Here is a 25458-nt window from a genome sequence, read left to right as displayed (position 1 = left end):
ACATCAGGGACCACCTGCCTCAGGGTTAAGGCAATGATTTGAACAGTCCTTTATCCTCCAAGTGAGGAAAGATGCTGCTGAAAACTGTCAGGTGGAAAAAATTGCACAACATGAGAGCTGTGAGTTGTTTTATTTGGGACCAGATGAAGACTATAGCCTGGGAGACAGGCTCTCAGATGACTCTGAGGAACTGCTCCGAAGAGGTGGGAGGAGGACGGTACACATGTGATTTTGGTGACGGGGGATACATACAGTCAAGCTCACATCTTGGCAGAAGGCTGCAGCTCGTCACAAGGAGACGTCTCCATGAATGGTTTTAGTGCTTTTCTAGATATCAGAAGATGCAAGAAATTGGGCTCATGAAATCTTCTCCTGAAAATCTCTAACTGTCTGAAGGCCTGTTCTGCCAGTTTTCCCCAGAGCACAGAGCGCCTCATTCCTGATCTCCACCCCGAACTCCTTTCACCGGGTGTTGAAGGTCAGCGACTCCAGTGGCTTAGTGACTTCATTCTTGTAGAACCAGGTGGAGAATGCCGATTTTTAGTCGGCATAACAAACTTGCATGTATATATTTACAGGGCTTCTTCCGACCTCTCATGACGTTCTCTGGGCCTTGAAAATGCTCTGGCGATTTTCTCACCCTGTGGGGACTCCCGGGGATTTGTCTGGAGGGCAGCTAGGAGGAGAGTCCTGCCGCTCTTGACCATGGAAAGGACCTACTCTCACAGCAAAGGTCCAGCCTCCCGTGAGCCGCTGCAGTGCTGGGGGGCGCTCATGGGAGGTGCAGAGGAGGGGGGGACCCCCTGTGGCCACATGAGCCCAGAAGCCCTGGAGGCCTCCAGAGTGGCAGATACTCCTGTCAGGTTGGCCGCACAGCGGACATCGAACCTCCCCTTCACTCTGGAAGGCAGGGCCTCCTTCAGCCCAGGAAGGTGGCTCTGAGAGCCCAGTGGCCTCCCTCACTGGGCAGGGAGCCGGACACTTCCTTCTCTGTGCCCTTCACAGAGGGACCTTTGGGGAAGGAGGGGCCCTTGCTGCAAACCCCTGCTGGCATCCCAGGACAAGTTCAATGCTGCTGGTACCTTTTCTCTCTCCCTCCTTCTCGTCCTTCCCTTCCCTTCCCTCTCCTGCTGTCTTGATCACCTACTGGGGATGATCATGGAACACCCTGGAGGGAGTGGATTTGGCAGGAGCCCCAGTTTGTGGAACTAGAAATGCATTGGGTGACGGGACTCCGTGGCCCTGGGCAGCTCTGTGGAGGGCATGCATCTGCTGGGACGGGAGATGCCCTGGGCTGGTGGAAAGCCAGAGCTCCGGTCCCGACTCTACCAGTGTCTACCTGTGGGACCCGAGGTGCAGTCACCTGCCAGCCGCCATTCATGGAGAACGCTCTGGGCCCGTGGACCTCAGACCCAGTCCTGGCCCTTCCCCTGCACCACCACCCCCCGGTCCGCTAGCTCCCTGCTGGCTTTGTCCAGAGGGAGTGAGGGCAGGTGCCTCGCTGCCCCAGGGCATCTCCAGCAGTGCCTGAGTTTCCGCGGCCTCCATCTCCCACAGGATCACCTCCGTGGCTCCAACTTCCACGGGGGCCCAGCCACTAGGACACCTTCATCCCACCCGCCCAGGGGCAGTAGTGGCTTCCCCGCTGCTGCTCATCTCAGGGGCCTCATCATCCACGTAGGTTTTTCCATCACCGCGGAAGCAGTTGCCTCATTACGACCCCTCTCTGTAGATGCCCGGTTCCTGGTTATCCCTGACCGCCCACTTACATCACGTCAGCTCGGAACTGAGGCCTGGCCAGCCTTCCCCAGAATACCCTCAGATGCTCCCATTTTACAGATGAGGCCACTGAAGCTCGGAGGTGAGAAGCGACTTGTTCAGGGTCATCTGGCTGGTAAGGAGCTGAGCCAGAACTCAGCCCGAGCTCCTACCCACTCCTCCAGCTGCTCCTGGAGACCTTGACCTCTCTCAATTTTATTTATTTATTTATTTTTGCGGCACGCAGGCCTCTCAGTGTTGTGGCCTCTCCCGTTGCGGAGCACAGGCTCCGGACGCGCAGGCTCAGCGGCCATGGCTCACGGGCCCAGCCGCTCCGCGGCACGCGGGATCCTCCTGAACCGGGGCTCGAACCCGCGTCCCCTGCATTGGCAGGCGGACTCCCAACCACTGCGCCACCAGGGAAGCCCTACCTTGACCTCTCTGAGTTTCTGTTTCCCTGACTCTGAAAAGAGCCAGCAAGATCTGCCTCGTGGCATTGTTCGCAGGATGAGAGAGAGTGTCTGTAAAGAGCCTCTTGGCCCCAAGCCATGGGACACCCCCATCGGGTGGGCCCATCTTGCTGACCAGCCCCAGTGCCCAGGTTGCTGCCAGATGAGAGCTCCCGACATACATTCCAGCGGCCCGTGTGGGGCGGGCAGCTCCCTGCATATGTGGCTGCGTGGGGAGAGCTCTGAGGCCTGCCTGTGAGTCTCCACTGCCCAGGGCTTGGGTACCCCTGGGAAGAGGCTCAGAAGTTAACTCTCTCCCTTTTTTGGTCAAAGCTCGTAGCGGTTTCCATAGGTGTGAGTTTGAAGCTGGCCTCGGTAGTCTGGGCTTTGATTGTTTCTTGAGGAGTGTTTAAGGGCAGTTCTGAGGCCTCGTCCAGGAAAGAGGGCTGTTTGTGGGAATCAGTGAACAAGCACTAAACTCCACGAAAACCATCTTTCTGGACCCAAAGACAGAACCGTTCTTACCTGACAACCCAGAGTTCGGGTTCAAGAGAGGCAACTGAAAACAACTTTTTCTTCCCCTAAAATCATAGAATATGAGGGTCAGAGAAACCATAAAACATGATCAAGGGTAGAATAAACTTCCATTTTACAGAGGAGAAAATCAAGGCTTAAAGTTGGTTAAGTGACCTCTGTAAGGTCACGTAGCATATTGGTGGCAAACCAGGCCCAGGCCCCGAGGCTCCTCCGTGCTGGCCAGGGGGCCTATGACTGGGAGGCTGTGGCCTGGGCCTGCACGGAGCCAGCATTGGCCAAACCCCAGGAGGGCATCTGAGGATCAGGTTAGGCACACCCAGGGATTTGGATGGTCCCAAATTTCTCCCATAGCCACAGGGACAGGCTCAGGAGAGCTGTTCCTTTCAGCGAAGATTTTGTCCATAAATATCTCAGTTGTATTTACTAGGTTGTCTGGCACATAATAGCATGCATTATTAATAGAGCAACTTAACACTGTCTAGTAAGTAGACATACTCTTTGCGGTGTAAAACAAACCTCTCTTTTACGATGTACTTTATAATGCCGCGTGACAGCGGCAATGCTCAGAATCTTACTGCAGGCTTCCGTCTGACCTCACGTGAAGGGACAGACGAAGGGACTGTCTCGGGGACAGCTAATCATCACTGGTCTGTTGATTCACGTATCAGTGCGTCGCTGAGGGACGTGTTCTCCGAGCTCAATCTCTGTTTTGAGGGTCCAGACAGGATAAGCATGTGGTTCTGAAACTCTTATTCTCCCCCACTGCCCAAGTCTGTCCGCTACCTCCCATGGTGAGTCACGGAGATTTCATCTGCCACCCGCGGCCATGTGAGCGCTACAACCACGGAACCGTGGTGGAGTTTTACTGCGATCCCGGCTACAGCCTCACCAGTGATTACAAATACATCACCTGCCAGTACGGGGAGTGGTTTCCTTCCTATCAAGTCTACTGCATCAAGTCAGGTGAGCACGTCGAGGGCGTCCCTGGATGGTCCAGGTTCAAACTACTCACAGTGGCGGGTGGCTGTGTCCTGAGCCCCGTCCCTCCTCCCACACACCCTCCCCCATCACACGCGGTGTTAGGGACTGGATATAGAAACTCATCTTTGTGGATACATGTGGCTGATACTTCCAAACCCTGTTCAGAGGGTCAGGAGTATTAACCCGCCCATGCCCATGTTACAATGCTGACCCTCTGAACGGGTCCCTAGACCCCTAGCATCCATGGAAGGACCTGGCCTCTGTGCACTCTGTCTTCTCCCAGCCTTGCCCCCTTCCACTGACAAGGGCACAGGCCCATGGGTGTGACCCAAGCGATGCATGACTCAGCCTTTCTCTTCCACTCCAAGATGCATATCAGAACACAGATGATATGACTATGGGTAAAGCCTGCACTCACTTCTAAAAACGTAAGCCACGTGCAAGTGTCAGTGCTTCCTACTTAATAACAAATTACTAGCAAACCGTCCTCACCCCTGGTCTCAGAGCACCCGTGTACTGACCACACGACAGAGACTTGGGCACCCGTGCACATCCGCCCACCATCTCCCGCCCACCCCAGTCCAGCCCGCTTGCCCCGGCTTTTTCCAGGTGTGGCCACGGCCACCTGCCCCAAGCAGGGGTGACGGCTGCCCTGGATGCAGCAAAGGGGGGCGGGGAAAGCATTTGTTAACACAGCGCATCTGGGGGCCCACAAATGGTAACGTGAACCAGTGCGGGTGGAATGCAGAGAAGTAGAGAAGGCACATCCCTCAGACGAGCACACAGGAACCCCAGCGCCCGTCATGGCCTGGGAGCTTCACAGCTGCTTTGTCCTCTCTCACGGCAGAGCAAACGTGGCCCAGCACCCACGAGACCCTCCTGACCACGTGGAAGATCGTGGCGTTCACGGCGACCAGCGTGCTGCTACTGCTGTTGCTTGTCATCCTGGCCAGGATGTTCCAGACCAAGTTCAAGGCCCACTTTCCCCCCAGGTCAGTGCAGCCCATGGCCGCCCTGGGTCAGGCTCAGTGCAGCCACCTTGGGCAGCAAGGAGAAAGGATGGCCAGCCTTGATGAGTGCAGAGTTGAGCTTCTAAGGGGGAATAGGGGAGAAAGCAAAAACATTCGCCTGGGAGGTTTTGGGGTGTCTGGGGTCAGAACACCAAGCTGGAGACAGACTCATTTCCCTCTTTCTGCCCCCCCACCCGTAAGCCCCTATCTCCCTCCTTCCCGAGATAAACGTTCTCGAGGCAGGCATTGTAGGGGGTGCAGAGAAGGGGAGCACAGTCAGGGCTGCACACCCTGCACCTCCCACCCCCAGGGGTCCCCCCATTGCCCACTATGTGCCTGCAGCTCTAGAGTTACGTACCTTGGAGCTTCCAGGCCACAGGGAGGATAAATACACAGAAGTAATTAGGGACAAGGTCCAAGGTGCGTGACCCAACGGAGGTTCAAAACCGGTGTGCAAAACCGTGGCAAGTCTCAGGAAGGAGAAAAGGCTCTGGATGGGGAGCCAGGACAGGGCTGGTGAGCTTCTGCCTCCAAGTAGGGTCTGAGCTTTCGGAGTGGGACCTGTGGGCGGGCGGGGGCGGGGTGGGGGGCGGTCTCCATCCTCCTCGGCTGCACAGGTGAGCTTGGGTCAGTGTCTTCATCCTCCCTCTCGTCATCACCAGAGAGGAGCTTGTCAAAGTCCCTCAGAGACGGTCTGGTCCTCTCAGTGCCCAGGCCAGCCTGTGGCCCTGCCCCTCCGACGCTGGCCCCTCACCCGGAACCGAGCGCACCAGCGCCCTTCGGAACCAAGAGCCACCCAGCACTGCTGCTGGCAGGTCACTGTTCCTGGAAGGAGAAGTCATTTAGAAAGCACAGGGATGGGCTTCCCTGGTGGCGCAGTGGCTGGGAATCCGCCTGCCGATTCATGGAACGCGGGTTCGAACCCCGGTCCGGGAGGATCCCGCATGCTGCGGAGTGACTAAACCCATGCGCCCTAGAGCCCGTGCTCTGCAACGGGAGGGGCCACCGCAATGAAGAGCCGGCGCGCCACAGCGGAGAGTAGCCCCGGCTCGCCACAACTAGAGAAAGCCCGCACGCAGCAGCGGAGACCCGACGCAGCCAAAAATAAATAAATAAATAAATTTATTTTTTAAAAAAAAGAAAGCACAGGGATAAGTTTGTGAACGTGAGAAGGAAGTCAGGGCACCGAACATCATAGGATGCTAGCAGCCAGGGCTCCCAAGGGAATCAAGTATCTCCTTGGATTCCTGTGCCCATGTCAGAGTCTTCTCATTTGGGGACCTCATGCTTCAGAAAAGAGCATTTGTTTCTGACACAGGGACAAACTGGCCCCCAGGGTCGTGTGTACCACGCCCCTGGCAAAGAGCGTGTTGCTTAGTGGAGGAGGCGTCTCCCGGGGACTCACCACTTCCCACTCTGCCCTCCAGGAAACTCACTCGTGCCTCTCACACTCCCAGCCAGGCGCGGCGGGGTGGGAAGCAGGCGGGGCTGCTGGAGAAAGCACCATGCACCTTTTCCCCTCAACCTCCTGCCCCCAGGACGGCCTCATCCCATGTAGCAATGCCCCGACCTGGCGGCAGGAGCCCCCCCCAACCTGCAAGCGCCCCACTCTCCCAGCCGTGAAAGTGTGCTAGGTCGGGGGTGGGTGTGCGCCTGCATCCACGCCAGGCCCAGAGTGTGTGGACACCATCCTGGGGCCACAGCCAAGGTCCAGCTGAGGTGACAGAATCTTCTTTCCTCTCCAACCTGCCATCCGCTCTCTCTATCTTCCCCGTTATTATTTATGGGTCAAGGGACCATGTCCTATCATTGAGCAATTAGACTATCGAAAGAAGACCTAAGGGTTATAAGGAGAAAGCTGAACCACATGTTGTGATTTATAGTACACTGGAGTACTTGAACGTGGCCTGTAGAGCTATTTTTCTACATAGGCTTGGGAACAAAGTTTCCAGGATAGAGACTAAATATTAAGATGGTTTAAAAATGGTCCCTAGGGAATTCCCTGGCGGTCCAGTGGTTAGGACCTGGAGCTCCCACTGCCAGGTTCGATCCCTGGTTGGGGAACTAAGATCCTGCAAGCCGCGTGTGTGTCAGCATAAGGGAACCCCCGCTCTGGGCAGCACAGGCGGAGCTTAGGTTCAGAGCCCCCCAGCATACCCCGGCTGTGAGCCCACAGACCCGGAACAGGTAGTGAGATGGTGTTCAGAGTTCCTTTTTTTTCTTTTGTTGTTGTTCTTCTGTCTTGACTAAAAGTGAGTGATTTTTATACCGTAGCAGAAAACAAACACGAAGCATATGAAACACAGGGGTAAATGAAAGGGGCATTAGGGTCCACGGTTTCCCAAGCTTTTAACGGTACTGTTCCGTTTCCAACAGGCTTCCTCAGGGACACTGCAGGGGCACATTGGGGTGCTCGGTTGGAATGGGCCACAGAGTCCCCTGTTCTCAGGTTTATGACCATAAGGCCAAGGCCAGAGGTCCAATGGGGGGAAGAAGGAAGTATGAGGAGATACTGGAGCCCAGAGGCGGCAAGAGGCCAGGAGGGAAGCAGGAGGAGAAAACCTCTCCTGTCCAGAGTATGGCCCTGGTGGACGCAGCGTCTGCCGGAGGGGACCGGGCAGGGAGGCTGGGTCTCCTGCACCACCTCCTCCCAGGGCTTCGCAGCCCCCAGGACCCCCGCTGCAGTGGGGGGCACTGTGGCCTCGTTCCCGGGGTGACCTGTCACCTGACAGATTAGCACCACTTTCCTCTCCACAGGGGGCCTCCCAGGAGTTCCAGCAGCGACCCCGACTTCGTGGTGGTAGACGGCGTGCCCGTCATGCTCCCGTCCTATGACGAGGCTGTGAGTGGCGGCTTGAGTGCCTTAGGCCCAGGGTACCTGTCCTCCGTGGGCCAGGGCTGCCCCTTACCCGTGGACGACCAGAGCCCCCCAGCATACCCCGGCTCAGGGGACACGGACACGGGCCCGGGGGAGTCAGGAACCCGTGACAGCGTCTCAGGCTCTTCGGAGCTGCTCCAGAGTTTGTATTCACCTCCCACGTGCCAAGGGGGCACCCGCCCCGCTTCCGACAACCCTGACACAGCTCCCAGCACGGCGGGGGAGGTGGCATCCACCAGCCCAGGCATTGACATTGCAGATGGTAAGCATTTGCCCCGAGGCCCGGGCCACCCTTGCACAGCCCCACCCTGCTCCCAGCTCAGGGCCAAATCAGTACTACCGTCTCGCTCAGCTTAAATTGCATCTTGATCTCTCTGCATGTAGAGGCCGTGGGCAAGGCCAGTTATTGGAAGAAATGATCATCATCTCACAAGTGATGAGCCCATTAACTGAAATTTCTGGAGGCATAAAAGAGCAGCAAGTCATCCAAAGTAGAAAGGCCACAGTGGGCGGAACTTGGTTTTCACAGCATCCGTATGATCCAGGATGTTTTCTTCTTTCTCCCTTAATTAGGCAGGACTTCTGAAAGTGGTGCTTGGGATCAAGGTAACACACACGTGCTAAAAGGGAAGACCCAGATGCGGGCACGAGGGCCCAGCCCTGGAGAAGCTCTGGGTACATACAGGTTATGTTTATCAGGGGTGAAGTAAAAGATGTGTATGTGCCTACTGCAAGGAAAGGCAGATTGCAGCTCATGGCAAAATAGTAAAACTGCATCAGACTAATTAGGGCTGTGTTTCCCGGGGCAAGGGGACACCAGCACCACTTTACCAATGAGAGCACTCATTCCAGCTTATATTGACAGTAAGTAGCAGTAACCACATGGGAACGGGGGTCTCCTGGTTCCTCATAGAGTTCCTTTTCTCCAATACCACCCTGCCTCTCTGTACTTGAACTTGTAACCTTTCGGTTGGTATGACCATTAGGGTGCATGGTTGAAGCCTAACAGTTTATTTTTTATGAGCTGAGTATGAGATTTTCCAGCAAATAATGTTGTACAGAGGAGTTGGTTTATTTGCTTGTTAACTGATACGTGGAACTTAGCATTTTCTTCTTCTCGCTGATTTGTAGGAACTGTAGACATTTTACTAAAGCTCACGATTCCAGATCTTTGCGGTGTTTTCCGGTGTATTAGTATAATAACCATCTCTTCTTTTACAGAGATCCCTCTAATGGAAGAAGATCCATAACTGGAAAAAGTCCCGATGATTCTGCTGCTCCTTTGGGGATGGGCACCTTGTACTTTGGAGTGAGGCCTCTGGAGGACAGAGCTTGGGGGGGATGGAGGAAGTTTTCTAATTTATCAACATGGGGACAGTGACACATCGGACATCTCAGACTCAACAGTTGAGGCTGACACAAAGGGCAGTGGCAGTGCTTTTAAATGCAACTCGAGGATTTGCCGAGACCAGTGAGGAACCAAAAGGATGGGGGGAGACCCTGTGTGGTCCTGGATGAAGGTGTTAAGTGCATCTTGTGCTGTGGACCATGGGACGGACGGTTCCATGCATATCCCACCAAATCCCACATGCCGCTGACTTATGAGTACTACCCGCCTCCTCTGAAAGCACGCCACATTATGTAAACCGCTTCTAAAATCTGCTTCAAACTGTCTCTGGACGCCAAATTAGGATGGATCAGCCTCTGCAGGAAGTCTGTGTTGAGCTGCTGGAAGAGCAGCAGAGCGCCCCCTGCAGGCTCCCCAAGGAAGATTCTGGGTTGTCCTTTGGACAGTCTCCCTCGGGCTGGACAGCTCTGCTCAAGGCAAGACTAAAGCGGGATGTGGCGGTTCCACTGAGAAAGGAAAAGAAAGACTCAGACAGACTCGGCTTTCTGGAAATTTCTTCAAAAAGTAGGGCTCCTGTCCTCCGTGCTGTCCTTTGGTGAAATATCATCAGTATTTGTATTCATGGTCTAGCACACGGATCCATGGCATTGGCTAAGTCTTGTGACTTTACACATGGTCAGAGTGTGTTCAAATAGCATCTCATGGTGCAGAAGTAACCAAGGTAATGTTTCGGCATTTTTTTTTTTTTTTTTGCGTACGCGGGCCTCTCAACTGTTGTGGCCTCTCCCGTTGCGGAGCGAGCACAGGCTCCGGACGCGCGGGCTCAGCGGCCATGGCTCGCAGGCCCAGCCGCTCCGCGACATGTGGGATCTTCCCGGACCGGGGCACGAACCCGTGTCCCCTGCATCGGCGGGCGGACTCTCAACCACTGCGCCACCAGGGAAGCCCTGTTTCGGCATTTTTAAAAGATCCCACCTGACAATTTATCTGAGTCGTGAGCCCATCTCCAGTTAACTATTAGGGTTATTGCCCCTGCTGCCAAACTCAGACAGATTTAATTTTCCAAAACAGAAATTGTATCTGAAAACATATTCCTCCACCTCCAAATAAAATGTGAGGTTGGATTTTTTTCCCCCCTTTTATTTTGTCCTGCGAAGTCCGCAGCCTCCGAAGACAGACAACCCTTCGCTCCTGCTTCCCAGGCCTCCGGCTGTCTCACCCACCTGTCCATCCATCACTCGCACCGCACCCTCCCGGGGCCCACCGGGTGTCGTTCCTAAGAAAATGATTGATAAAAACATTTCCCAAGTCTTGAAGTGTCTCTTTGAATACATGTTGATCTGTGGAGCTGATTCCATCTCTCCTCTGGGTTTTAGACAAATACAATCGAAACTCTGATCCATAAAATTGCTATGCTGATAGAGCGGTGAGAGCTGGAAGCTTGATCAAATCCTGTTTTTTCTCGACACAGACTGATTAAAAATTAAAAAGAAAATGACAGTTTGAAGCGTGGCTTCAATAGTGGAATGGGTTTGGGTAGGCAGGGAGGGGCAGTGGCAGTGATCCCAGGGGTTGGAGACAGCGGAGGACCAGAACCAGAGGCTGAAGGAGGGAGGGAACAGGAAAGGGCATGCCCGGCCCGATGCCCTGGGCAGCAGGGCCACCAGCAGCAACAGCTGAGCGAGTGGGTAAAGGTGTTTGGTAATTGTAACATTGTTTAGTGCCGGAAGCTGGTTTTCATGGATGCTTAAACTCCATCTGGCCAGCTGAAAGACAGACGGCATAGGTGGCTGGGTGGGACCGGGGTCCACAGTTCACTGTGGGCAGCCCACACCCTCCTGCCTCCAGCCCCCTGCCGCCAGCAGCCTTCCCGGGGTCCCTGTCGGGCAGGTCTCAGCTCTTCTCCACGCCACACCTGTCCTCCCCTCCTTCCCTCTAAATGGAGAGTGTGTCTCAGAGACCACCAGGTAAGTGCCTCATTTCCCACCAAAGAAGCCTGCAAGGCTGTCTCTGGGGCCTGGCCTCGCCTCCTTCCAGAAAATGCTCTCCCAAAGTAGGGAGCAGCAGCATGCAGCATGTGAGCCGAGCACAGGGATGCCTCTTCAGCCCCCCACACCTGGGAGACGGGTAGCACAGGTGCAACATACATCCAGGTGTTAGTGTCAACGTTGTTCTAAGCACAGAGGCTGGTAGGAAGGAAATGCCTGCTCAGTGACAGAGACGAGGTCCAACCGAATTACCTGGATCCTCCCCTCAGTCCCTTTAGTGTCTGGCCACATCAGAGTCTCAGTCACAAATACTGTTTACCATGATTTTTTTTTTTTTCATTATAGTGAGCTTCTGTGGCAGGAAAACCTCCTCGCGCTATCCCAAGCATGTCATGCTTCTGGCTCTTTTCATGTAACAGTCCTGGAGGCCCTCTGGGTATAAAGAGAATCATTCTCACCCTGCCCCAGGAATTAGTAGGGATGAGAACACACCGGGCTGTATTGTGAATTGGATGGAGAGAGCCTTCCCCGCCTAAAGTGCTTTCTGCTTTGGGAGAGGGAGGCATATCCAGGGCAACGGTCAGGAGCGTGCTGAGAACCGGGGTGTTCCAAGGCGTCAGCCTGAGGTGTTTACACAAGTGCCTGTTAGCAGGAACTGCAGGGCAGCGGTTTTCCGGCTGACCGGCTCCCCGTCATACGCACGCCAGGCAGAAGTCACAGGATGTCTTCACACTTCACTTCCATGGAGCTTGTTTGAATTGCAAGGTTGTGATTGGCTGGTGTGGGCTCTTTAGAGCCTTTTCCACTTAATTACAGCCATCCCAGCAGCTGGCACATGGACAGGACTGCCTCCTGCATTCCTGCAGAAGTGTTTTGCCCCCGGGCACACAGCAGACCTGGACGGTTGGGAGTGACATGCAGAGGCTCACAGGCCACAGCCTGCCGGGCCTGGAGGGCTCGCCTGCTCCTTTGCTCCCTCCCTCCACGCCTGGCTATGCTAGGCAGCCCTCCTCCCAGGACGTCTGGGTCCCAAGGCAACCCCTGCAGAGTGGTGCGGCATGCCGGGAGAGCCCTGGCTTTGGAACGGGCCATCACCTGCTTCAAAATCTGCCTCTGCCACTAACGGGCTGTGCACTTGGACGAGTTCTTGCCCCCCACCCCAGACCTCAGTTTCTTCATGCAGACACTGGAGATGGTTTACCGCTGCCTCCCCCGCTGGGCTGTAGTGAGGATGACAGCTAATGGAAGTCACAGCGCACAGTAAGCGTCTGACAAATGGCCGCTGCTCTCCACTTGTTCCCCACTGTGAAAGGGGGTGTCACGTGGGTGATTTACTCAGTGCAGCTCTAGGCGCCGTTGACCTGCCTTGGTCCCCACCACCCTCCGAAGTGTTTGTAGACAAAGCTTGTTTGGTCTGCAGGCGGGCTGAGATGCGCCATCCTATTCCCCCAGACCCTCTTGCCAGGAGCACCTCCCTGGCTTCTGCAAGCCAAGCTTTCCATTGCAGAGGGAAGTTGTCAATCCTTTGGGCATTTGCCTTCCCTCCCAGCATAGCCCTCTCTTGAGTGCTGAAGAAAGTTCTGCTCAGGGAGGGCAGGACAACCTCAGAAATTCCTCCAAGGACTCTGAAGGGCTCAGATCACCTCCACAGGCAGCCCTGTAGATTAACACTAACCCGCTCCCCTAATTTTATTGTCTATTTTGAATTTAAAGCATAAAAGTTAATGTCCATGCATTTCCAAGGTAATAAAGAGAGAAGTCCAAGGGAAAGATGCCTGCTCTAGCAGACAGAACAGGGCTCCGGGGAGCAGCGGTTACCCGTCAGGGAGGGCGGATGCTGAGCACAATCGCACTGAAACCGTAAAGCTTAACACAGAGCGTGCAGCGTCACTGGGGCCACGTTGAACTGCTGTGGCAGGCAGTGTACTGTCTCCACACTGGGCTGGAAAATCAGTCCCTGGGTACCTGCAGTGCACAGTGTTAAGTGGCCAGAGAAGGGCCCAGCTACCTGTGTAGGAGCCCAACCTGCCCTGTTTAGTGCCTCATCCACGTGTTCAGAGCCTGCGGGAGCTCTGGTCCCCGGTCCTCCAAGAGGCTGGGATAAAGAAACCCGAACACGAGCAGATGCTTTAAGAGCTTGGGGCAAGGGGGATGGGATGGAGCCTGGGGGAAGGAGATTGATATTGTCTTCTTGGAGCCCATAAGAATATTTATAGACCCTGTTCAGTCAATAAATATTTATGAAGCACCTGCTATGGGCTAGGCCGGGTCTGCGCTCTCCAGTCCAGTGGAAATAAGGACTGGGAAACCGGCAGATACAAACCCAGAGCTCCGAAGCTAAGGACGCTGGACCCAGACCTGGGCTCTCAGGGGCTGCCTGTGGGCACAGCAGCCCAGCTGGGAGCAGGCTGAATGGGGTGCTCGGGGAAGGGAGCACAGGCTTGTGGGGAGGTAGAGGAGGGCTGGGGCGTGGGAAATGGGAGAGTAGTTCTGTGCTTCGGGGCCTGGAGCGGGGGTGTGGGGAGGGACCGGAGACGTAACTCAGGACCAGACCCTGGAAGCCTGGTGCCATGTTAAGGAGGCAGGTGGTTCCCTTCGGGGAATGGGAAGTCAGAGAAGGTGTGAAGCAGGGAAGTGCTGGGGTAAGATGGGGGTAGATGAGCAGGTCTGAGAGTGTGCTGCAGGCCTGCTCCATTTTGTGGAGCATGCCTAGGAGTCCCGGACATCTGAACCCAGCTGAGGGTGCCACCGGGTCTTGGGGGGTGGGGGACCCTCCAGGCCTCCGGTTCCTCAGCAGTACGGTGAAAGCGTAGAACAGATGGTCTTGGAGCTCTTCCAGCTCTGACAGGGTGAGATGCTCTTTCCTGGATTTGTTTGTTTGTTTGTTTGGCCGTGCCACGAGGCATGCAGGATCTTAGTTCCCCGACCAGGGATCGAACCCGTACCTCCTGCCATGGAAGCGCAGAGTCTTAACCACTGGACTGCCAGGGAAGTCCCCACCTGCTACAATTGATGAGCCAATATTGATACGTTAATATTAACTAAACTCTATCGTTTACATCAGGGTTCACTCTTGGTGTCATCCATTCTCTGGATTTGGACAAATGTACAATGTCATGTATCCGCCATGACAGTATCATATACAGTAGCTTCACTGCCCTGAGCATACCCCGTGCTCCACCTATTCATCCTGCCCTCCGCTTGGGCCCCTGGCACCCACTGGTCTACATAGTTTTGCCTTTTCCAGAATGTCGCATAGTTGGAATCATACACCATGTAGCCTTAGCAGACTGGCTTCTTTCACTTAGAAATATGCAAGTAAGTCTCCTCCATGTCTTTTACATCTCTGTGCTTTTAAAAGGACAACAAGGAAGGCAACCAATTTTCACAACTAGAAACTTCAAACACTTCCTAGGCTTCTTGGCTCATGGGCTGGAGAAGAGTGTGAGAAGCCAGGGAGTCAGTCTATTACCAGGTCCCCTCCCCAGGCCACCCAAGGACTCAGGAAAGAACATTCTGCAGCTTCTCTCAAGACCACATTCTGGGGTATGACAAACTTCTTCCTTATGTCATCCCCTCCGTTTGGCCTTCAACTGAGATTGGGCCACACATGCCCTGTGAACTTTTGCTAACCCTCAGGCTCCAGGGCCCTAGGACTTCCATCTTTCCTCCACACTTTCTAACTCTTTCCACCCCTCAGTTCTCAAGTCCTTCCCACCCTCTCATCAACTTTAACAGAGAGCCCGTGAAGCATCACTGAGCTGCATGCTGAGGGTCCCTAAATGGATGAGGTGACAGCTACACTCAGGAAATGATAGACCAGGTGGAGGTGTGGTCTGGCAAGTACATGGAGCGGCCACCAGCCCTGCCTGGGAGGCAGAGAAGGTTTCCCAGAGCCAGGGATGGGAGCTCAGACGGTCATTGTTTTGTGCACACCGTAGCTGCTCTTCCCCCACTGTAGATGACGATCTCAGTCTAAAGGGACACAGTCTCAGGGGCTTGCTAGCCACGACCTTTCTCTGTTTCAATTTCCCCAAGTGTAAAACATGGAAAATAATAGGACCTAATTCACAGGCGTGTTGGGAGGAACTAACAAGTTAATCTGCGTACAGTGATTTGAGCCATGCCTGGCCTGGAACACCCCCTCAAAGGTTGTTTCACCCAGACAGTGCCCCAGACACGGAGTTAAATCTGCCTGCTCTGTGGTGTTGGCTTTCTCCACAAGCAGGTCATGGTGACATTTTCCTCTTTGATTCTTGAACCGTCTCCACTTTCCTCCTGAGACTCCCTCCGTGCTCATCGTGGCTAAAGGGGGCCCCTTAGGGCTCAAGTCTTCAACCCACCAGAAAGCAGCCCGCCCTGGCATCATCCAGCTCACTTTCCAAAAGTGTCCTCACCAGTGTCAGGGGAAATGGGAGCAGACACTCGATGCACAGCTGTCTACAAGTTCCCCTCCACCACGCCCCAGACCAGCAGAAGGGCAAAGCCAGAAAGAGGAATGAAGTCCATCTGTTATAACTTGTTTTTTGTTAACTTAGGATATCACAGTGATTTTTATGCACCACCACTTCCATATCCAAAGGCTGACAAGCCATCTATTTTGTAACTGAACCAGATGCTTGTCTACTATCAACAGTGAATTCACAAGTCCGTCGGTCCCAGACCCACCTTCTCTAGTTCGGCCAAACACTGTCCCAGATGGGCCTTTCCAGCCTCAGGGGCGCTCCAGCCTCCGCAGTCCCACACGGGCCCCTAACGTTGGTTTTGCAGTATCAGCTCTGGGTTTTCTGGGTGCCTGGAGTGGGCGCTGGGCAGTGCTATCTGCTGCTTAAACGCCTGGGCATTGAAACCCAACAGACCTGGGTTTACATTTCAGCTCTATCACTTACAGAAGCAAAGTCAGGCAAGATTTTGACACCCAAGCCTCGCATCCGTCACCTGTAAAGTGAGGCCACTAATAGCACCTACCTTGTAGTTTGTTGAAAGGATTAAATACCACGATGAATAGATTGCTTAGAACAATGCCTGGCACAAAGTAAACACTCAAAAACGGTAGCTGCTCTCAATACTCTCTTCTTTCTGCTGCTGCCCTGGGAAGCAATCAAAACCATCAGTCCTGCACCATCTGTCGGGTAGCAGTGTGTCCCTGCCGTTCCTGTCCTTAACCTGACCCCTACCCCAAACGTCCATGCTTCAGACCAGGCCACACTCCTCCGGCACCCTGCTCTTCCCACCCAGGGCTCACCGAGGCTGGGCTCCCCGGGGGCCCTTGTCATAATTACTACTGTGAGGGCTGCCAGCACCGGAAGGACTTCACTGTGGAATTTCAGGCCATGAGACCAGTCTCTCTTGACCCTGAACTTACTGAAATCTGGTGTCCTAACAAAAACAGGGTAGAGAAAAGCCACTTTGATTGCGTGCTCAGGCATTGAGGTGTGATTGCACTTAACCCTCAAATAACCCTCAGGTGTCACACTGTGTCTCTAGCATGGTGGTGATTTCCCCCCCCCCCACCAGGGGACATTTGTCTGGAGATGTAGGGCTTGTTCTAGCCCTTTAATGAATATGTAACTTCGCTGAGAAGGATATACTCAGGCCCATCTGTTTCCTTGTGGGAAAACCAGCTGTGGAGATTCCTTTGGAGGATCTTGAACATTAACTACCCTCATACCCTCATTTTTCTCTGAAAACGTTTCTATACGGCAGCATTTCCCTAAGTTGAGGATGCTAACAGATGTTAGGTGGAAGAGGTGTTCTAAGGTCAAATTTGGGGAAAGTTCTGTTAAGCAAATCGTTAGGTATCCTTACTGAAGGACATCACAGAGTTTTTATTATGGAAATGGTAAAATGGCCTCACAGGACCCTGGTGTCACAGAGCATCCCCAGGACCCCTCTGGGAAATGCTAACCCGGGATCAGTGGGATTCAGAGGGCAACTGAGCCCACACCTCACAGCCCCGAACTCATAGAGGCCTTGCTGGTCCCAACACATTCTCGTCCGGGCGTCTAGGAGGCCATGGTGGACCCGGATGCAGTGAGTGCCCTGGCCCAGCTGAGCTCACGTGCCATCCCAGCAGGGTCCCAGGACTGCCATCCAGCTCCACCTCTAATGGCCGACACCCACCTATTTCTGGGGCACCTCACCCAAACTACACACACTTCGGTCCCAGGAAGAATAAGACATTGCCTAGCCTCCTATTCGGAGACTGCCGTGAACCAGGCCTCATGGCCGCCCTGCCCCAACCCAGGACTGGACCAGCAGAGGCCAAGATTGCTGGGGGTTGAGGTGGGCAAGGATGTGGCCAAGCTGAAGCAGCTGCCTGGGGGTGAGGACATAGGCCAGGGCTCTCGACGGGTCTGCCACCCCCAGGAGCTGGCTCACTGGGGCAGCCCACGTGGAGGACAGTTAGATGCGGCATCGCCAGTATCCAGCAGGGAAGCCAGAAGAAATGCATTTTTAAACTACCGACAATAAAAACAAATTGACATCGACCATGATTACAGGAAAGACAGAATTATCTCTTTATTGTCTCTATAGAAAATGGCAATACCAGTTATTGTCCTACGAGGAGGAGATCAAAGAACACACAGCCAAAACGTGTAGGGTAAAAGTACTATAGATGAGGGACAGCAACAATCAATAATGACGATTTATAAAATATTTTGTTATCTTTGCCTCGATTTTTGTGATGTCTGTGTTGTAAGCTTTTTGAAATGTGTCATTTGCTGTGATTTCTCATTCTAAATAAATATTCATTTTTGTATTAACATCATATTTGTAGTTTTGCTTTCTTTTTCTTAAAGAGGGCCGAAAGATTCTGGGCTCCCCCTGCCCAAGCCTCGCTGAGGGGTAGCAAGGGGTCAGGGTGACCCCTTGGATCCCTTCTAGCTCTGTCATTTTGTCCATCTCCATAAGACCAGGACTGCAAGCCTCTGATAATTAATAAGGACGAATCATTGTAGAGCTGTTGGGTTTTCGCAGTACTTTCATGTCAACTATCTCATTAAATTCTCCCAGCAACTCTGGGGTATGTAGGTAAATCATTCCATAGGCCTAAGTAATAATTTTTTTAAAGCCTTTTTTTTTTTTAAAAAAGCCTAATAAAACCAATGCTCCTTTAAACTGAGCATTTTCCCATGTCCTAAACTGTCCCTCTGGCCTTTGCTGTGCCCGTGCCACCCTCCTCAACATGGCCAGCCCTTGGAACACTCCAGTCTGAAGGAGAAACACCTGGTAAATGCAATCAGACACTGCGTGCTATGAGGGGGGACGAAAAGTGGGCTCAAGGAGTCTGGAACTGGGACCCTGAACCTGATGCAAACTGCAGAGGCATCGTGACCACGTTGAGGAGGGTGGCGTCATCCCTGGGGCAGCGGGGAGCCATGGGAGGGTTTTAACAAGCAGCTGTGAGGTCTGGGGAGGCCTGTCCAGCCGCAGGGTGGCAGGAAAAGACTGGAGAACTGACAGGCTGTTCGGATGCATGCACAGACTTGCTGGGGAAGGAGGAGGGAGGGACCAAGCGTATTTCCTGGTGTCTGGCTTAAGCAAGTGGGTGGTGAGGTCGGTCACAGTGATGGGGAGACACAGGTCTGAGGTGGAAGATGAGGGGACTCCGCCATGTCTCGGGAGCTGCAGGCCTTGGAGGTGGAGAGTCAGGATGGGCAATGGGTCAGCAATGCAGCAGCAAGGTGGGCCTGGAGGTGGACATTTGGAGTCGTGGGCATGGGACTTCCAGCCAGGAGAAGGGCAAGATGACCTGGAGAGTTCACAAGGAGGGAGATGAGCAGGCGGCCAGGCTGCCCCTGAGGAGCGGCATCCAACCAAGGGAGTGGGAAGGGGCGCTGGAGAGCAGGGAGGGGTCCGGGGGCTGGTGGTAGGGGCACCAAAGTGCAGAAGCCACAAAGGAAGGACTGAAGACTCTCACTGTATCTGATGCTGTGGGTCCTTTCTGTGTACTTTCTGTAATTACGACATAAAGTGTGCCTGCCAGCACTGGCTTCATAAAGGGCTTCCCCGGTATTGTGACCAGCCTCTCACAACTCTACTATTCGCGTGGGAATAAGGGTCCCCCATGGCCAGCTGTGCCGGCTTCTCTAGATGCCCTCCAGCTCCCTGAGGGTACTGGGCCCCTCGGCCCCTGCTTCACCAGGAAAGTCCTCAGCCCAACATCACGCCATGTCCTTTGGGAGGCAGCTGGAACCTCACATTCTGGAAGCCTTCCTAGACCAGCCCCGTCTACCCACTGGCTGACCACTTCCTCTTAGGCACCCCCTACCTTGACACCTTGCAGCCTCCCACCTGCGTCTTCAGGTCAACACCGGCCCTGGGGGCTCAGCACAGCACAGGGACTTTTCTCAGATGTTCTCAGGTCCTAAAAAAAAAAAAAAAAAAAAAAAAAGATACAAATGAACTTATTTGCAATACACAAACGGACTCACAGACTTGGAAAATAAACTTATGGTTACCAGCGGGGAAGGGTGAGGGTGAGGGATAGTTAGGGAGTTTGGGACTGACATGTGCACACTGCTATAATAGGTAACCAACAAGGACCTAATGTACAGCACAGGGAACTCTGCTCAATATTGTGTAATAACCTAAATGGGAAAAGAATTTGAAAAGGAATAGATACATGTATGTGTATAACTGAGTCACTTTGCTGTACACCTGAAACTAACACAATGTTGTTAATCAACTACATTCCAATATAAAATAAAAAATTTAAAAAATTTTTTTAAAGATTTACAAAACTTCAAAAAAATGCTCTCAGATCCAAACGAAGTCACCAACTGGGGTACCCCTACCTACTGCGGAACACCAGTAGGTGATGTGACGTGGTATATGGACAACCTTCTAGATAGTTAGGCTTACAGTTTTTTAAACTTCTATTTATGGAAAGTGAAAGTCGTTTTTCATTAAACCACAGGAATGCAATTATCCTTTTTAAATCGGTGTATTTAATTTCAGATGAATCAATTTAAAGAAAAATGTCAGGCCTTCCCTGGTGGCACAGTGGTTGAGAACCTGCCTGCCAATGCAGGGGACACAGGTTCGAGCCCTGGTCCGGGAAGGTCCCACATGCCGCGGAGCAACTAGGCCCGTGAGCCACAACTACTGAGCCTGCGCGTCCGGAGCCCGTGCTCCGCAACAGGAGAGGCCGCGATAGTGAGAGGCCCGTGCACCGCGATGAAGAGTGGCCCCCGCTTGCCACCACTGGAGAAAGCCCTCGCACAGAAACGAAGACCCAACACAGCCATAAATAAATAAATAAAATTTAAAAAAAAAGAAAGAAAAAGAAAAATGTCAGCAAACAAAGCATGTTCAAAGAAGGTGAGCGTGATGAATGAGTGAAGTTTGGGAATTATTGGAGCAGAGAGGTGAACACCGGGGTCCTTCCAGGCACCAGCACTCCACTCCCTGCAATTCCCATGAAAGGACCGTTTGCTGCCCACAGAAGGGAGCCCCTTAGCCCTTGGTGCACGGCAGCAAAGCCCACCTTCCGAGACTGTGTGTGTGTGTGTGTGTACACTCCTGCATACGCACAGCGGGGAGGAAGGTGGGCTGCAGCGTGGTCCCGGCACAGTTGAGCTCACCTAGTGCCCGCATCAGCACTCAGTCTTAGCCCCAAGACCAAGAGGACGCTGGGTCACAGGGACCCTGGTTCCTGGGGACTCTGCCCCAGGCAGGCTTGCTCAGAGGATCAGATGTGGGCTAATTCGGAACCCCTCGGAATTCCACCTGCTTTCACGTTGCAGAGGCTGAGGTCTGGTCTGCCTCTGGCCCCTGGATGAAGAAGAAATCCAACGGCCTCTGCAGTTGGCTGGGCAGGGAGCCAGCAGGTTGGACAGGCACTCAGGGGTGATGCTGAGAGCCTGGCTGCCCAGCCAGCTGGGTGCCGGCAGCTGCTTGCTTCCTCTAATGGCGGGGTAGTGGGGAGTGGAGCTCCCCGCCAGTTTCAGAGCCGGCTTACCGTCCCTGCCCCAGACCCTCCAGGCCTTCCCGCCACCCTCGGAATGCAGCCCAATCTCTTTCGCACGAGCAACAGGGCCTCTGCAGCCAGCCCAGCTCTCACCCCTCTTCCCTCCCACTCCATGTTGCACCCAAACTCCACTTTGCTTGGGTCCTCTGGCCCTCAGAGCATCGTGCACGCCATCTCCCTGCCTGCGACGCTCTTGCCCCTCCCCCTTTGCCTGGCCAATCTCAATTTAGGCATCACCAAAGTCTTTCCTGTCCTCCGTGCCCAAAGCCCTCCTCCCCAGTCAGAGGCTTCACCCAGCTTTGCGTTACCTCCTGTCCCACGTCCTCCTCGCCCTCTGCCCTGGAAGCTGCTGGAGGGAAGGGCAGGCCTGTCTCCATCATATCTATTGCCCTGGGGCTCAGCTCTGTGTCTGTCACCTGGTAGACAGTGCCTGCTCTTTGAGTGAATGAATGAATGAGTGAATGAATGAATGAATGAGTGCTTCGGAGGGTTCACCACAAATAGCTGACATTCGTGTAAATTGCCATAGAGAGCGTTTGGGGATTGACTCAGATTTCATATCAACAAACCAAACATTTCCAAGATGAGCCTGTCGTTCCCAGAAGCGGGTGTCTCCCCACTCTCCTGAGGGGAAGCCTGCACTCAGGGACCCAAGGACCCCAGAGCCCACGTGACTTAGACTCAAGCATCTGAGCCCCTCCGTCCCTCCCCTGACAGACACTGGGTGTCGGGCCTGGGAGCACGCCACCAGGGGGTACAAGAGAGAGGCTTGAATTGAGGCCTGAAACCCCAGCACCAAGCCCGGTCCTGGAAAGGCGGGCGTGGGGCAGGAGCTCATCTTCTGCTCAGGCAGGTCGCTCCTGCCTGCTTTCTCACAAATTAGGAAGAAGGGCTCGGGAAGATTCGAACATTCCTCCCCTTGCAGGGCCACCCAGACCCACAGGCAGAAAAGTCGACCATGTGATCTCTCGCCCCAGAACATTTCTCGGATGCTGTGTCATCTGCAATCATTTAGGTTCACAACCAGGGCTCAATAGCAGGAGGGAGTAATTAACACAGACTTCTAAAAAATTTAAAACAGTTTTTTTTTTTAAAATAAATTTATTTATTTATGGCTGCGTTGGGTCTTCGTTGTTGTGCGCGTGGGCTTCTCATTGCGGTGGCTTCTGTTGTTGCGGAGCATGGGCTCTAGGCGCGCGGGCTTCAGTAGTTGTGGCGCACGGGCTTAGCTGCTCCGTGGCACGTGGGATCTTCCCAGACCAGGGCTCGAACCCGTGTTTCCTGCATTGGCAGGTGGATTCTTAACCACTGCGCCACCAGGGAAGCCCTAAAACTGTTTTTAGAAGGATTTTTTTCTCTTTACTTGTGGTAAAACATACACAACATTAAAGTTACCATCTTAATGATTTGAGGGTGTACACTTCAGCGGCATGAAGTACATTCACGTGGCTGTGCAGCCATCACCACCATCATCCATCTCCAAAACCATTTTCACCTTGCAAAGCTGAAAGCTCTGCACGCCTTAAAGAATAACTCCCTCATTCCCACGTCACCCCAGCTCCTGGCAACCTGTCTCTGTGAACTGACTATTCCAGGCACCTCAAATAAGTGGAATCATAGAACATTTGTCCTTTTGTGTCTGGCTTATTTCACTTAGCATAACGTCCTCCAGGGTCATCAGAGAGCATGCCAGAATTCTCTTTTAAGGCCACAGAACATCCCATGGTATGTTTATACCACAATTTTTTTATCCATTCACCCAGCACTCACATTTGGGTTGCTTCCACCTTTTGGCTATTGTGAATAATACTGCTGTGAACATGAGTGTACAAATGTGGAACTGCTGGATCATATGTTAATTCCTGTTTTAATTTTTTTGAGGAACCGCCGTACTGTTGTCCACAGGGGCTGCACCACTTTAAACACAGACTCTTTTAATCAGATGCTTCCTGACACCTGGATGCCGCACGCCAGCCTCAGAACGCCCCTGGGACTGAAGAAGGTGGAAGAGAAGATGGCACGAAGCCCCCTCGAGCCTCACTTCCAGGATGCACTGGCCAGGCCACGTCCTCTGCCCCATGTCAGTCGTGTCCAGTGCACTCTGGCCGCAGAGCAACAGGCTCCCGGACGCCACCTCTAATGTATGGACGCACCACTGGCTTCACCTGCCTTCCCTGCCAGCCTGTGAGCAACGTAAGCTTTCTCAGCCCAGCTTCTCCATGAAAAGCAGAGCCTGAAACAAGGGCTTGTTTGAAGGTGGTTAATTTGGGGGAAATGATGCCTTGGCATCACCTCCTTGAATCACCTACCTGCAAACAAACAGGAGTGGGGACTTGGGAAGAGCGAAGCAGAGAAGGAAGGAAAGGTGATGCAGGCTATGTTCTTGAGATGTCACTGCTTGGGGCACCTGGAACTCGGTCCCACTGGGACCCTCTGAGACGCCCAAGAGAACGTGCCTGGGAATCCCAGTGACGGAACTGGCTCCTGTGCCCGGCTGGTCTAGAGTTACTCCATGGGTTGTTCACACCCTCACTTATTCAGGTTTCCCATTGTGAGTGCCAGGCAGGTTCCTGCGAGAGACGCTGACAGGTACGCCTGCATGAAGCTGATGACCTCACCAGTGGCTGGAGGAAAATGTGTGTCCAGAGGATGTGAGATGTGGACAAGAGGAGTCTGATGCAATGTGTCACTCATCCTTTAGCACGGGGTTCCGGCCTAGAGACAATGCCAAATAGATTCCTTTCACATTAGTAACAGAAACCGTTGACATGGCACTTACCATATGCTTAGAACGGCCGCAGGGCTTCACATATATTAGCTCATTTAATCCCCACAGCAACCCAGTGAAGGCCTCCTGTTACTGCCCTATTTTACAGATGGGAAAGTAGAGGCAGAGGCAGGTTCAGTCAAGGTCACCCAGCTGGTAAAGGGCAAAGAAGGATTCACAGCCTCTCTGCAGACTGCCTGACTCTGATGCAGAAGCACACACACCGGGGTATACTTTATTTCCTAAGCTACCCAGGCCAGGGAAAGCCAAAGAGGATATCACAGTATAATAATAATTAAAAAAAAACTTGTTGGGCTCTGGCATCAGACAGATGTGGCTGAGTTCAGATCTTGGTTCCGCCCCTCACAGCTGTGTGACCTTCAGCAAGTCACATGAACAGCCTGAGCATCACTCTCCTCGTCTGTAAAATGCAGGTGTGAATACATGACTATCCTGAGTAGCCAAACACTGGAAACAAGCCAGGGGCCTCTGGAGCGGAGTGTGGTACAGCCACATAGCAACTACTTCTCTGTAATAAAAAGGAATGAACTACTGACACACACATCATTCACTCAACATGGATGAGCCTTGAAAACTGGCTCAGTGGAAGGAGTCTTAAATGAAAGAGTGTGTTCTGTATGATTCCATTTATATGAAATTCTAGAATAGGCAGAAGTAACCTATGGTGGAAAAATCAGAACAGTTGTTACCCCTGGGGGTTTGGGGGCAGGGGCTGACGGAGAGGACATGAGGGAAATTTCTGGGATGATGGTAATGTTCTGTATCTTGATAGGGGTTTGGATTACACACTGGGTTTCAACTCAAGAAATCTGCCTTGAGCATTTCATTGTAAGTACGTTTTACCTTAAAAGAAAAATCTGTTAAAAAATTATTGAACTCTAGTTAGTGATTGCATGCCCAATTTAGGGGGAAGTGTACTGATGTTTACAATTTATTCTTAAATGCATCTAAAAATAAAGCAGACTCATGGGTGGCTAGAAGGGTGACTAGATGGACAGATTATGTGACAAAGCAAATATAACGAAATGTCAATGGTAGCATCTAGGTGGTAGGCGTATGCAATCTAGGGGTGTTCGCTGTAAAATTTTTCAGCTTGCTGTTTGCCTAAAATTTTATTTTATAATAAAGAGTTAGAAAAAAAATACAGTACTTTTCTCACAGGGTTGCAGCGGATGACCTGAGGTAAAGAAGTAAAGTGTAGAACCAGATGCCTGGTTTACATCATCATCCAGTCTGATGGGCTGAATTGAGTTTCCCTGAAATTGCTATGTTGGAGTCCTAACTTCTAACCACTTCAGAAGGTGAGGGAGGGAGGGACCCCAGAGATGGCGGAGGAGCTGATCCAGGCTGGAACTCTCTGTCACTACCCCTCCCATACACCTTCATTAGCCTTTGAGTGGTGAGGCTGGCAGATGGCTTGTACGTTTCCCGCCTGCCTGCTAATTGCAAATGTTCTGTGCCACCTTGTCTCTAAGAAGCAGGCTTCTGTGTCCTCCAGGCCCTGCAACATCAGGGCATAGTCAACCTTACAGCCTAGCATTTCAGTCCCCAGAGACTGTGGAGCCGGGGAGGCACACTTGGCACTTCCCAGGTAGAGTCTAAACAAGCGGCTTTCCAACTTGAGTGCGCACTGCAATCACCTGGCAGGCTGTTCAAATGCAGGATGCTGGGCCCCAACCCTGGAATTTCTGATTCTGAGGTCTGAGTGAGGCCCAAGAATCTGCTTTTCTAACAAGTTCCCAGGT

At 53.0% G+C, this 25458-nt stretch overlaps 1 protein-coding gene across 3 annotated transcripts in view; it reads left to right on the top strand.

Moving 5' to 3' along the window:
- SUSD4 (sushi domain containing 4) overlaps positions 1 to 10455 on the top strand; it is a 126292-nt gene extending 115837 nt beyond the window's left edge. Inside the window, exons 6-9 of one of the 3 annotated variants that reach the window (XM_029229646.1) lie at positions 3516 to 3707; positions 4573 to 4717; positions 7493 to 7875; positions 8835 to 10455. In XM_029229646.1, coding sequence (XP_029085479.1) covers positions 3516 to 3707; positions 4573 to 4717; positions 7493 to 7875; positions 8835 to 8863 — 749 coding nt within the window. In that variant the 3' untranslated portion in view covers positions 8864 to 10455. Of the gene's footprint in view, positions 1 to 3515; positions 3708 to 4572; positions 4718 to 5397; positions 5585 to 7492; positions 7876 to 8834 lie in introns of those variants that run through there. The other 2 variants (XM_029229648.1, XM_029229647.1) reach the window with 2 other exon arrangements.
- The last annotated feature ends 15003 nt before the right edge of the window (positions 10456 to 25458 follow it).

Source organism: Monodon monoceros, unplaced genomic scaffold, assembly GCF_005190385.1.
Source record: "Monodon monoceros isolate NGI ecotype Baffin Bay Population unplaced genomic scaffold, NGI_Narwhal_1 Super_Scaffold_18, whole genome shotgun sequence".
NCBI lineage: Eukaryota > Metazoa > Chordata > Mammalia > Artiodactyla > Monodontidae > Monodon > Monodon monoceros.
The sequence above is the reverse complement of the archived record's forward strand: the minus strand, read 5'-3'. Positions and strand labels throughout refer to the sequence as shown.